Here is a 15,118-nt window from a genome sequence, read left to right on the forward strand (position 1 = left end):
TGGCAGATAACTGTTTATGGTAATCGTAGAATTTTTGTCCGTACACATTAGATATTTCAACGATATTTCCTTTGTATCTATCTAGCTCTACCCTTCTTTCGGGAAATTTGGTACACATAATTCTTTAAAATTTATATAATATTTTTCAAATGCGGTTACAAATTCGCTAATGGTAAGGGTCTTGTGGAGGCGGGGGTCTACGGTCTCCAGAACATTGAGGCCCATATTGATTTCTGGCACAGACCTCGTATTTAGGGATGAGAAGACTTGCTAAATTGACATCTCTGCCTTCCCAAATTTTTCGCTTAAGGGAGTCTGATACGATATCTAATTGTGGTAGACATTCGGCAGAAACGCCGAATGGAATTGTGCGTAAGAACCCACCTATCGAAGTTCTCGAGATTGCGCAGAAGTGTAGTCGAATTCCTTGCAGTTTCTAGCGTGTACGTTTTCTCCTCATGATCCTTTTTGCAAGGACGGACACAGTCTTTTGCAGATCCTCTAAGTTCTTTTGAAGAGTCCGTAAAGTTGCCTGAATACTGTCGGACATTGGGGCCGCCATATTGGAAGATTGCTGGGCGGAAGTGCTTGTATCACTGCTCACACTCTGTGAACTGTCTCTGTTTACGAATGATTCTGCAAAAGTAATTAGTTCCCTTGCAATTGTGTTTGACCTCACATCGCTGATATCGGTTGAATTAGAATTTCATGAATGATCGGCGGCGAGATCTGTGTGTGCGTTGGGTTAACGTCATTAGAAGTTTGAATACTTCAGTTCTTGGAATTTTCGAGAAATAATTTCACCGTATTATTCCTGTCCATCGATGATGGAACTGAAATCCCAATATTTTCCAGTTCCGCTTTTAGCTTAGATAGAATCCAGTTATGCGGGTTAGACGAATCCAAAACATTTGCTCTATGGCGGGAACTGCCGCGTCTTTCGGCCATTGTCACTCAGTCACTTGCAGTGAGATCGCACTTCACAAAACACTATATTACACAATCATATTAGGCACAAATGCAGTTACAAAATGCTTCCCATAGTGAGAGGTAAATTAGTACACAGTAAAACGGCAAATGGTTGGAATAGAAGCATTTTTCACGTGGATAAGCTTAAGTGTAAATAATGACATGTACACAGATCAAATGACGCCAATCAAAAGACATAAACTATGATTAGAACTTGGATGGTGGAATCGTGGATTCCGGAGGTTGATTACCGACACAAACTTTGTTTATGCAAGTATAAACATTAATTTATATCAAAGCCAAAATGGCGGTACATTAATTTAACATACATACTGTTTATACGTACATGTACTTAGTATTGGTGCATCTTTTACAATCTACTTTCGCAATTTGTACAAATATGAGAATAATCTACTGAACTGCATTGCTACTTAACGAAAGAAATCAGAAGAAACATTCATAGATTAACCTAAAAAGAATACATCAGATGTTTAGCGTTTATCATTATGGCTTCAGCCAAAGCCAATGTGAAACATTTTTACGGATTATACATGTATATTTTGTGGACATAACCAGCACAATTTAATGAAGATTATTTTTAATAAATAAAACTTTATTTTGAAAAGCATTGTGAGTCGTATTGCTATGAAACTTTATTTCCTCGAAATACAATCTGTTTTAGTACGGAAGGAAGTTATACACTTCTTCCAAATAAAATATATCGTATATACAGTATCTCGTTGAATATATGTTGTCACAAAGAATGCATTCGGAATTACAAAAGAATTGACCTGGATGAGAGAACAATTTCCCGGAAAAAGTCAAATTTCAAAATCAATGTTCATAAATTATTTTCCACCGAATATATATTTAGATTTTTCAGTTTGCGTTTTGAACCTATAATTTATCATTAAGAATTTTAAATTTAACCCTCAAACGACATTTTCTCCTTTAAAGCACCTACGTTTATTTTTTCATGAATTTTGGCCTAGAAGTCTTTCAGGGCAGGCCTGTCCCCGAATAAAGTTATTTTGGTAAGAATAATTTTATGGGCATCCCTTTCCTTCGGTCTAAAATCAGGGAAAAAATTACAATTTATTAGGAAACTTGTTTTTTTCACCCTCCTTCCGAATGGTCTAAATTCGGATTCTACATCACTTTTTTCAGTAAAAGGGGTTTTCCAAATGTTTCCCACCAGTCACCCCGGTCATTAATCCATCTCTGTACTGTTAGATTTGTTACTGTAGTTTTGTAAGGATAAAAAGAAATGTTTGCATTTTGTTTATACTTAGGCAGTTTTTGAGGCTTTGTCTGCCACGGCAGTTTTTGTCCGCCAACTTTTCTGCTCATTGTTATTTTCTGGATACTGGATTTTTAATTTGGATATCATAAATGTAATTTGATACACTGGGGAGATTAACTTATGTTTTGTACAAATTAACATACAAGAAAACATTGATGTAACCATCAATTGTCGCCCTGGAAATAAATAAAGTAAACAGTGGAAATGAGTCTTGATCATCAAACCGCTTCGATAAGTGTGAAAAAGGCATACGTCTAAATGATGGAGACGATAGTCGAGAATATTTTGAAAACCTATAGTCGGATGAAAATCGAACAAAAACGATATCCTTTTAAACTTTATCAATTCCTCAAGTAAATGTTGGCTGCATAAAATATAAATTGAAACCAGACACATGCATCACCTATTTTCAAAAATGTCTATCACTTTAAGAATATAAAACACGAACTGTGTAAAGTACGTTTTTACGTTTTTATGCGATAAGTAAAATTCGATATTCTAAAAAAAGGGACCTGTCGTTTTTTCGATAGTAAATGCTAAGCAACTTTATATATAAAATATGAAAAGCATATATATTTTTACAGATTCACTTTATGGAAGTAAATATATTGTGTATCTCATAATTTATAAAGGGAAAGAACATTCTGATTAACAATCTTTTTAATGTTTAGAAAACCTTAAATTCTGAATAACTTCTCCCACCTCAATCCCCATATACCAACACTTAAACTTATATGTATAGAGCAGCCCGGTCCTCCGGGCTGCAATAACTTAATCCGTGATATATTGTGTAAGAGTGATCTCCCTTTTTATAATAAATGAAAATTCATCCATCAAACCTGATGTTTGTGTACTTATATTAAGCCCTTGGTGTGGATAATAAGACAGAAACATATTTTTTTTTCAAATAAGCAATGCAAGTTGCAAAACATTCATTTAAAATAACCGCTCTCAAAATCAGCAAGAAATAAGATTCTTTTTCTAGTGTTGGAAGTATATTTAGAAGAAAATTCTCAAAACATACCAGTATGATTATTCAATAAATTGGACCTTTTGCCATACATGTAATTACTCACTGAAATTTTCACGTCATCATATGCTTGGAATATTCAATGTATGTATCAATGTAGGTTTCAAATAATAGTTGTGAGCAATCACTGACTCCTACTTATTATTTCATTTTTGAAAACATACGATACTTCATATCCGTACAAAATTTATGAAAGTCCTGATACATGCATACCGTACATTATTTACATGTATAAGAACATATTATATTGAGTGTTAATTATTAATTCCCCAAAACGATATTTTATCATTGAAGAAATGTCACGCAATAATTTAAGCCATTAATTGCAATATATATATATATATATATATATATATATATATATATATATATATATATATATATATATATATATATATATATATATATATATATATATATATATATATATATATATATATATATATATATATATATATATATATATATATATATATATATATATATATATATATATATATATATATATATATATATTTAATAATATGTTTTATTTAAACTATTTTACATACAATTAATTATATTAATTGCTAATATGACATCTGATAAAATGTGACTGAGGTAAGAGTGATTACTATAAAAGTTATAATTTAAGACTAGTGCAAAAATTTTCAAGTTTATTGTACTGTTGCTCAGTAATATGCACATTTACTCCCAAATTTTCTTTCCAATTTTAAGTTGTGCTGTAAGAGCGGATATCTAAAATATACGCTACAAAATCCTTGATATAACCAGTGTCAGGAGGGACAAGTCGTACATGTATTTTATTTTCGCATCACGAAATTCCGTTAAAAGCGTTGTATATATTCTTGGGTCATTCAAGTAATATATAGAACTCTGCCATAATTTTTTTTTTTTAATTAGCGTCATATATATGACAAAATTTGGTAGAAATATTTAAAATTTTTCAAAAATAAATCCAAAGATTTTGAATAACAAAATCAAAGATACTATATTTGAAATTTATTAAGAGATTCAAATATAAAATGTGGGTTCAAGGAGCATGTCAAAATTAAGTAATGTTTCCGCAGTACACTATATAATGTATAGAGTAATAATCCTGTAAAATGGCGCTAAATAAAAATATATAGAAAATTAAACACTGAAAATTGAGTATGTTTACATCAATTCATATGCAAAAAGAGATGTTATAATGCTTCGTTGAACAAAAATCATTTGCAGAAGACAGTCTTCATTGAAGGGAGCAAAAAAAAAAAAAACCCCATGTCGTAGGATGTCACAGAGCAGCGAGTTGCACTTGAGAAAACTCCATAACAAACTCCGAAAATATTGAAGGAAGAAATGTTAGTCCAGCGTGTGTGTTTCAATGGCACAAGGATTTTTGGAATTTTAAAGACTATATTGGACAATGGAAGGCTTCCAAGGAAATGGATTTTCACTAAGAAACTGGTCAAAACCGTTAGTAACGTCATGGAAAGAGTGTGCACTTCATTGTTTAGGAAGTTGTGAAAGCAGGATTATACGGTATAAAAAATATATATGTTGACGAAATATTTTGATAATCAAATAATTGTGAGCAAACTACGAGAGAGTGGTATAACTCTTTTTTCAAGAATGGGTAAGGCGCCATAGACTAAGTGTGAAACGAGGAGGTGGCGTATTCTTATTGTGATGATTTTGTGTTTTGACGTTATATTGATAAGCGTGCTCCGTGGTGACAGAACATGTTGATTTTAAAATGATGTAACATGAATTTCATTTGATCGAATGAAACAAAACCGCTCACATCAAGAAATTTAATGTGGAAACAGACAATAATGTGTTGATCTTAAATTTCTTAAAAATAATACGATGAAGAGAGACATTTTCTGAATATTTTTTTTTTTTTTGAAAAACCCTCTTATGCAAGTAATTAATAGGATTGTTAAAGAACCCTCACTGCTCAATGGCCCTGAGTGCCGAGTATAGGTCTAAATGAAGCCCTTCAACGGCATACGGTGACATCTCTATATGAGTAAAAAATTCTCGAATGAGACGTTTAACACCTTACAATCAATCAACCATTCTACAATATTAGAAAGGTCGATATTATTCATAATCGGATAAGACAAGATCCTAGCAGTATGCATAGTAATAAAACGGGCGTTTTTCCAAGTCGGTTTAACTTTACTTAATGTAGGGAACTAGTCCCTGAAACATACATGCAACTTATGTAAACATTATTCTTTATATCATCTGTAGGGGGCTCCTTTAATTTGCACAGCATATTATCTTTAAGGTCCTTCCTCCTATCGGAAAAATGAAAAAAAAATCTCTACACCAAAGATCTACATACATTTGGAAAAAAAAATAATGCCTGATCACAAGTAGGTTTTCCTAGTCCTATGACAGCACACTTGATTTAGTGAAACGTCCGGATCTTAAATATATAAAATTAATGTAAATGTTTAAGAATATTAATAAAAGTGTACAACATTGACATCATAGTCTCTGATAATTAAGCGCAAAACGGTATTTTAATCATCAGTACTTATATTATATATATAAAATACATGGTTACTGTCTTGAAGTATAAGCGATATTTGGGCAAGGGTAAAAAAACGTGATAGAGGGCGAGGCTTGCCGAGCCCTCTATCACGTATTCGCCCCTAGTCCAAATATCGCTTATATTTCAAGACAGTATCCATGTATTTTGTTTATCCTGCAATATATTTTTAAGTCAGACCTCCAAAACGAACTATTTTCAACCGATATAGGTACATATCTGCAGTTGAAACTAAGACGCCAAGGTGTGACATTATATAAATAGTGCACGTTTTTGAGGGTAACAGTTGAAATTGACATCCCAAGGAAAACCATTGTCAACCGACGCGTCAGCGGAGGTTGACAATGCTTTTCCGAGGGGTGTCAATTTCAACTGTTACCCTCAAAAACGTGCACTATTTATTTTATTATACTGAATGTCTTACTGATTTCGGATGTCATTAAAAAAATTCGGAGATCGTCGTTAAGTTCAAGCTTAGAAATCTTTCAAACCGCTTCTATTTTTCTCAATAAGAAAGCTTCGAAAAAGATTTACCAACCTCTTTAGTGTTTGTTTGCTACCTAAAAAGTCCTTTATCATCTAAAGTTCGCACTTGCAAGGATGTTTCGTCTGTCGTCTGTTGTTTTCAAGTGAGCTAAATCGGACGCAAGCTTTTACTGACGTCGTTTATTCGGCTTCTTTCAAACGCAAAACCGACGTTTTGAGAATCCTACGGTGAACCGTACGCGCAGAATTTGAACGCATGTGACATTTTCGTAATGTTACCCGTTGTCAAGTGTGTTGCTAACGCTGAGGGTAATATTACGGATTGTTAAATGCGTTTAAACCAATCAGATTTTAGTATTTAACATGAAAGTATAATAATACAGTATACATGTATGATGTCACAATGATTTTAGAACGTCGGAATGCATACACGAGGCTTTAATAGGGCATTGACCGAATATAGCTTTGGTTTATTAGGCTACCTTTATTAGATCAATGCAAGGGGTAGTTGCAGTATAAAAAGTTTTAATAATTTTTTACATCAACATCTTAAATTAAATATTAATAAAAAATTTAACTTCCTGTGAACATTAACAAATTATCCACTCCTCTGTTTCACCACACTGTGCGTCCAGCAAGTCAGTGACGTCATACACGACCTGTCAGTACAAGATCATACTCGGTGATTACACGGGCGGTATTACTACGTAAAACCGGTCATAATCAGCGTATGGAGAGGTACTTTGTGAAACAAGAATCATAAAATTATTTTCACATAGGTACACGTAGTAGCAAAAATGTATGTAGGTATATATATTATTTCGATTATTAAGCTTACATGTGACGCCATAGTTGGTTTTCCCATACCCGAGAAATGCAAACGTTTTCATCATGCCTATGTCTTGTTTATCGATGTTTAACGATGTACCGATTAATATTGAGGTAAGATTCACCTTTCAATCAGTAAACTGAAGGACTTAAGTTTCAATGCAAATTTTCAGATATTGAATGATAGAAATGTTTCCCAATTAAGTTTTTTTCAAGTTTAAGTTTCCTTGAAAAGTACGCAGTTTTTCCTATCCATATGAAAATGGTAAAGTTAAAGAACTGTGATCGATCTCACTGTGATAAAATAAACTTGCTGTTTCAAATTTATCATTTAAAAAAAATTCCATTATAGACAAAATAGTAGGCCCGTACACATGAAGAATCAAAACTTTATATATACATATATAATATATAACTTCTTTTAGATATGCGGGACACATTAATAGTTTGATTATCAATAATGTACATCTAGAATATTCTTGATTAATCTTCTAAAATTTATACCCAATCGTAAAAAAAAAATGAGGCAAAAGTAAATCCAAAGCTTTAACTAGCCTTGGTAAATGCAAATTGAGTACGACTGCCAAAGTTTTAAATCCACTAGATTCGATCGGTCAATTTTACTGGACCCTTCTGTCGTGAAATGTAATCGTCAAATTTTCTTTGGAATGCACGCCCTTTATCATCAAGTCTTATCCAATAATACATACTGGAAACTAGCTGAAAATGTTCTGGAAATTCTTCTGAAAGTTCTTCGATTGCAGACATATAAATATATATTGGATGTGTAGATCCATCCAAGATGGAAATATTGTAGACATGGATATAACAATGAAATAATCTAGTTTTGAGATTTCTCTTAATATCACTTTGCTCTGTCATAATTTCTTTTCGCAGCTCTTTGTCTTCAACCTCTTCAATATCAATCATTTTTTCTGAAATAGCTCGACTGATACAAAGAATTGCTGTATCAATGGCAAAGGTTGACATACTGACATTTTCCTTTCGATACAGGGATAAACTCAGGTCGTAGAAAAAAGAAGCTAATAATGAAAAGTCTCGCGTTTTCTCTGTTGGTATTCTCATCCAAGCTAATCTAAAGTCTACTTCCCAAGGAATTACTTCATCAACGGTTTTGCAACTCTCATTTGAACAACTTGTAAAGATGTCAGATTTATTATTCCTATCAAACAGCTGTCGCAAAATTCCTCTTGATGTTTTTTGCTTAAATTCCTGTAGTCCCTTGAGAAAGAAATCTAAAAATCTTGGTCTTTTGAGGCTTTTTTCTACTATTTGTGGATGCAGCTCTATCATTTCCTCAAAAATTTTTCGAATCATTCTGAATGCCGATGTGTAAAACCCGAGACGACAAAAGAATCTGGAAACCCGAAAGGTTGTCGAGACAAATTTTTCCTGGTATATTTCATTCAAATTTCTAGACTCTGAAAAACTTTTGCAGTCATTAAAAACACTTAAATTTAGATTTCCACTAAATTTGTATCCGTGTCGTCCTGCAACAAAGCTTACAAACATCGCTGGAAACAGACGGATAACCTCGACATAGACACATATGGTATCAATTTCATCCTCAGTAAAATCATCTATGATATTGTTTGATGATACGAAATAATGTGGAAAGTATTTTCTTTTCAGATAGATTATTATCAAGGACAGTGTATATAAAATACATCCAGCAAGATTTGTCTCCCATTTTTGCTGAGGTATTTCCTCGCAGGCATACAGAAAAACTGAGAGAATATGCTTTCTTTTGAGTCCTCTGCATAAGACTCTAGTCGCTTCTTCGATCAAAATTTTAACAACATGATAACCATAAATTTGATAACTGTCTAGGGCTTCCAAAAAAAGAAAAGAATATGCCGCTGAAAAATCTAACTTCCATTCAATATCAGGATGAACACTTAAAGGATGACTTTTTTGGATCAAAGTACATGTCCCATGACTCACAATCCTAGATATTACGTAGGGAGATGGCCAATCGAATTTTCGCTCGCGTAGTACCCATTCTTTTGCAACAGCAGGGAACTGTTTGCAAACAAATCCAACGCAACATTGTCGTGTAAATGGAGGAAGTGTTATTTCCTCGGGTAGTTCTTGTTTTGTGAGGAACAAACTATCATTAAACCCAGGAAGGCTTTTCGTTGCGAAGGAGGTCTGAGTTTCTAAGGTTTGTAACCAGCAATAACCAGGATGTGTAGCGCTGCAGTCAGCATGCAAAATAGACAGTGACTCTCCTCGACTAGGACCAGCAGTTCCAAACTGTATGTCATTGCCAATATGTAAAGCAACCACTGAGGGATCTCTTTCAGAAATCTGCATTGATTTCTAAATATTTTTCGTTCTTGTGAAAGATCTTTTAACGCAACATTGTCACCGGTGGCAAAAATTCCAATACATTGAAACCATTGATTTTCGATTTCCATAGATCCAGCTACATTTGAGTATTCTATAATAAGTTCCTTTGGAAAAGTATGCTTTAAAATAAACGTTAGATGCGGAAGAGGAATTCCAGTCAAGGCGTCAACATGTAAAGGATCTTCAATGAGACACTCAAGCAAATCTGAAAAATTCCAGAAAAATATTTTTTTTTCAGCTAAAGCGAAATTAACATTAATTTTTATAATGATGATATTTTACAAGATACATGTATACGTTTCAAAGTATTTTCGTTGAATTTTATGTTTACTTTTGTCTTATAAAAACATTATGTTGCAAATATGAAGCAAGTAATTATTTCAATAAATTATATATAATGAAAAAGGTGAAGATAGCGAACAGTGATCGATCTCAAAAAGTCTATGAACAATACAAATATGTGAAGAGGGCATAAAACAAGGACCCCTGGAAATTCCAGAGGTGGGATGAGGTGCTTAGGAGGAGTAAGCATCCCCTCTTGACCAGTCACACCCGCTTTGAGCCCTAAGTATTGATCAGGTAGACGGAAAATTCCGTAGTAAAATTCAATATAAAAACAAAGGCCTAACAATTTGTATGAAACAAAAGCCAAAATACGACCCAATGATAGGTTATATTTGCTAACAATGTCATTGTAATGACCATAAAAGTTACGAAATGCTGACTTTAAACGAGGATGTTGAAATACCTGTAATATCGACTTATCTGTCAGTAGCCTGTCTCGGTTTAAAAATTGAGCATGCTCTTGAGTATCGAATCAGTTGGGAGATGTAAACACTATATGCATGTGATAGCGGGGAGTTACTACATAAGCAAGGAGAGTTGACGATGGAAAAGCTGAAATCGTCTCGTATGTCATACGATTCAGTTATCAGTTGGCCTTTATAGTCTATATTCAGTAAAACACCCCCCCCCCCCAAAAAAAAAAAAAAAAAAAAAACAAACAAACAAACAAACAAACAGATGTGGCAGACTCTGCAGTATCTTTTATTTCAAGTTCACTAGGATATATCGAATCGACATATGAACGGAAGTCACTAATTGTTAATTGATAATATATCGTCGATATTTCTGAATGTCGAATTATCTATTTCGAAAATTAATTTGGAAAAACGGTGAACTTAAATTTAGATCATTTATTGGTATGAATCCTTAAATAAGACACAAAGAAAAAAATAATTGGATTATTGCAGATCACTGCATAAGCATTAAAGAGTGTGCATATAACCTCACCATTTGTATCCTCGCTTTGTAGTTCATCTAAGCCATAAGAATTGAACATGGATATATAACACTTCTCTTGAGGAATTGATCTCTCTGATCCTTTTTCTGCAAATTTTGTCTTTCGTGATAACGATGTAACTAACTCTTGAAGTCCAGAGTCCTGGATGTGCCCTTTGATACCAAAATCTTTATATCTTTCAAAAGTTTTCTCTGAAACTCTGTGCTGGGGATTATTGCTTTTACAGAAAAAAGCTCGATGAAGTAGTGCTCCTGAAGAAATTTAAAAACAAAACACTTAAATAACATTTAACTAGTTTTATTTGCCTTAGAATTAAATTTTATGTTAATTGACAAACAATGTATGACACTTAAAAATAAGCTGGATATTTTAAGATACATACTGTACGGCCATAATTTTTCCCATTTCTTTGGACGAAGACTGACATAATGAAATTCTCCCAAATGTCCAAGGTAAATAGTCAATGCCGGAAGTGGAATGTCTTTCCTGGAGGATTTCACTTCTGTGTGTCGAACGTCGTCCTTATATATATTAAATACAACAGCTTCAAGATGAAGAGCATCAACTATTGCCTTCAACATTATATGATCGCTCCATTCTATCGGGTTTGACATTCTTGTCAGGTATTCAGCCCAAGTTTCGGTACTTAAGAATGATCCTATTGGACAACCATCTTCTTGCAAAGGATGATCCCTAAGAAACCTATCAGGAGATTGAAAATATATGTATTGAAAAACATGAAAATAACGAAAAATAATCGAACTGAAAATCTTTTAAATAATACAAAATTGTGAAACATGGCTCCATGGGAATCCTAGGAATTCTTAAGATGGGATCAGGTGACCAGGAGGAGTAAGCATCCCCTGTGGACGGGTAACATCTGCTCTGAGCCCGATGTATTGATTAGGAAGAATAAATGAATATGTTTTTGGATTTGAACTTTGTTCAATCGTCTTTTCTTATAAGATATGTAAGAAATCATTGTGTGAACGACTTTTGTAAAGATTAATAGCACCATTTCTCTGTGAGCCAACTTACTCATAAGTGTATCCAGATGATCATTCACATCTATCTGCATTCAACACAACATAATTATCGATATTCAATCGATACATGTATATGTTTAAATGATGGATTTCAAAAAGGGATAAATAGGTACTTATATTTTAACTTGAAGGTTTTTTCAGTTTTATGTTCAAAAGCATTATGAAGACAAAGCTAATAATTTCAACCTAATTATGCTATGCACTACATGGATGGGTTCATTAGTAAGAGGGTTTGAAGGTTAATACCGACTGCATGATTCATGCCGCGTTTCAAACCCCACTGCGGAACGTGGAGACGCGCATCAGATGAGACCGTGTAAACCAAAATCCCCTGCTTGCACAAAAAGATAAGTGCCGAGTACAGGCCCCAAGACCATAAACTGATTGATTGATTGATTGTATGTTGTTTAAGACCATAAACTGAGAACAGACTTAAGTCAAAATTAAACCAATATAACTTTGGAAATAATTTTAATAATGAAACTAAATTTTTATCATATATTTGAATTTAAATGTTATATAAAATTGCAAATTTTTAAGGTAATACATTAAACAAAACTCAAGATATTAAACATCAAAATTTTGACTTAAGTCTATTCTCAGTTTATGGTCTTGGGGCCAGACCTAATTTTGCAACACCCCCATCGACAGGTGTTGGCGTCTCAATATGAGTGAAAACATTTCAAAGGGAAGTTAAACAGACAAACAAACAAAAAAGAGAGAAATTAAATCTATGATTGAAAGTTCAACACTAAGGAGCACAATTGCTGTACAGATTTATTTTATGAAAGAATCAAAAAGTGTCTTTGAAATAATAATAATGATAATAAAAGTAACACGTATTTGGATACAGTAAGAGTAATAAAGTATATTTTCTAAATTTAACATTGCTGTGAAAAGAAACAAAAGAGTTGTTTATGTATAGTTTGTAAATAAATAGCATTTACGATAGCATAAGACGTATTCTTACTCAACAGCCATCTGTCTCAGGGTGTCTGCTGTATGACCAAAGTGACCGTTTATTGTTAGCTGGTCAGAAATTGATCGGAACATACAATTTCCATCGGTTTTTCCATTCCACATCTCAAAATTATTGTCAGTGGCAAACTTTCGGATTGATCTCAAGAAAACTGGCATATTCATATACTGTTCCACACCTTGGCCTATAAAGATTTAAAGTTTAATGCCAATATCTACGATGAAAAGCAAACCAGTTTCACAGTTTAATGAGTTTTGAACAAAAATAGCAAAAGGGAGTTTTTACCTTAAGAACTGATTATGTTAATTACTGAAACCAAGTTTTTGAAGATATCGATTCTAATTTTTTCTCCCGTACCTTTTTGATCGCGGGTGTTCTCAACGCAACCGATTGAGATGAAACATTTTCAGGGTTACATATGTAATAGGCACATTGTGTAGGAGTGTGAAACGAGGTTAATTTTTCTCGCGCCTGCAAGCACGTGCGTGCGCTTGCAAAGAGTGAAATAATTGATATAATTGAAAAAGTTTTCTTTTCTGTAATGTAACTGAAATGCTTTGAAATCAATACATAAACAAATATAAGTACTCAAGAAAAGGTGACGGCTGGATTGGCGTGAACGCAAGCGCATGGAAGCGTTCTTTATTCTAACTGATTTCGACAAAAATCTCAAAAACTTTCTTGTTTCTTGACCAATTTTAATGAAATGCAAAATATAGATACATATTATGAGGTTCTAACCAGATATACAAAATTCCTGTGCGCATATGCTGAAATTTCATTGATTGAAACTTTAAATGACAAAGTCTTTATTAGTTTTCAACAAAATGTATATATATATATATACTAGTGCAAAGAAATCTGATTTACTTATACGCAGTATCTACGCTGTGATCAGGAAAACACTATTTGGTAAATAAGTGAAATTTGCTCATACAAAAATATTGCCTAATTAATAGAAGCTTGTATGGAATTGGGTACAGCAAGGGAATTGGGAGGCAACATCTACATTTCAATTAGTACTAATTTTGATTGCTTTGAAACCCACTTACTGTATCTTCCGTCTGCGTGTGATATATTATAGCGATCCAAACCTCCATATACAAAGTCATCATCGGCATCCCTCATCAGACGTCTATTACAGGACAACTGGTATTCGTCATCACTATCAAAATAGTCTGTAGCATCGTCTTCATCGTCAGAAAAATCATCATTTCCCTTCGTAGAATCATTTGAATTGTGTGATTCTTCTTGTCCAAAGTAAATTTCGTTGGAATCTTTAGAAGGCTGTGCATAATTTGAATCAGACAAGGTTATTTCCCGAGGTTGTGATTTTTGGAAGAATTCTGTCTCCTTTAAATTATTTCTTAGAATCTCATCATCATTTTCAATTTCGTCTTTTTCTTCATAGGTCCTCTTTGCCCAAATGTTATTTAAGAAGTTCGATGATTTTTCTGTTGACTTTTCAAACAAGTTGGCAACATACCCTGTAGCATAGGGATTTTGTAAATTATCTTTGTCAGATCCATCCATTCTTGTCCTTCACAACATAGCAAACACATATATATGCATATAAAATATTTCTACTGATGATTTTAAAGAAATTTCCTTATAGAAAAAGGGGGACGGAAACTGTTCCTAAAAAATTATATGGTGTTATACATAGGCTTTAAATTATAATATCCGTTTGTCGTAGATGTATGCATTTCTCTTTCATTAAATAAAGGAAGTTAACTTTTTAGTATTTCAGCTAATCTGCAAATTCATAAAGGACTGAACTCTACACTTATGCCGATTGAGCAAAGAGAGATCGTTTAAGTGTTAGTACATGTAACTACTGCGACACAGGACCACAGTCTCGAGACTTGCATGGAAGGAACAACTCCTTACTTTGCAAATCTAGAACGAGGCGACACCTCAGCTCACTCCTCCACAGCACCTGATCCCACCTTTTTTTCAGAAGCCCGCGTTTTCTTTGTTCACAATTTGTATCGTTTTAATTGGACTTTGAACTTGATTACTGCACTTATCTTCACATTTTACTCTTACTATTCCCCCCCCCCTCCAATTGAAACATTTCAATTTCAAATTATTTATACAGACTTGGTTACTTTTTATTACAAACTTAAGGATCATGAAATACAGAATGTTTAAAGAGACTTTTTCGAATTTTTAAAAAGAAATATTTAAGAGATTCAATCCTAGATAGAACCTTATCTTCCGTATTATGGTATCTATCACATATTAAATACACTG

General features: G+C 33.3%; 1 protein-coding gene across 1 annotated transcript; it reads right to left on the reverse strand.

Annotated features, from left to right (window-relative positions):
* Nucleotides 1-436: 436 nt before the first annotated feature.
* On the reverse strand, nucleotides 437-14,395 carry LOC133195126 (uncharacterized). Its single transcript, XM_061330995.1, has 5 exons — nucleotides 13,915-14,395; nucleotides 12,854-13,046; nucleotides 11,220-11,539; nucleotides 10,828-11,088; nucleotides 437-636 (listed from the first exon to the last, which is right to left on the reverse strand). The coding sequence occupies exons 1-5, from the start codon at nucleotides 14,393-14,395 to the stop codon at nucleotides 437-439; spliced, it is 1,455 nt and encodes a 484-aa protein (XP_061186979.1).
* Nucleotides 14,396-15,118: the final 723 nt, after the last annotated feature.

This window comes from Saccostrea echinata, unplaced genomic scaffold (genome assembly GCF_033153115.1).
Source record: "Saccostrea echinata isolate AGI-Se365-2 ecotype Australia unplaced genomic scaffold, CSIRO_AGI_Sech_v1 ptg000029l, whole genome shotgun sequence".
NCBI lineage: Eukaryota > Metazoa > Mollusca > Bivalvia > Ostreida > Ostreidae > Saccostrea > Saccostrea echinata.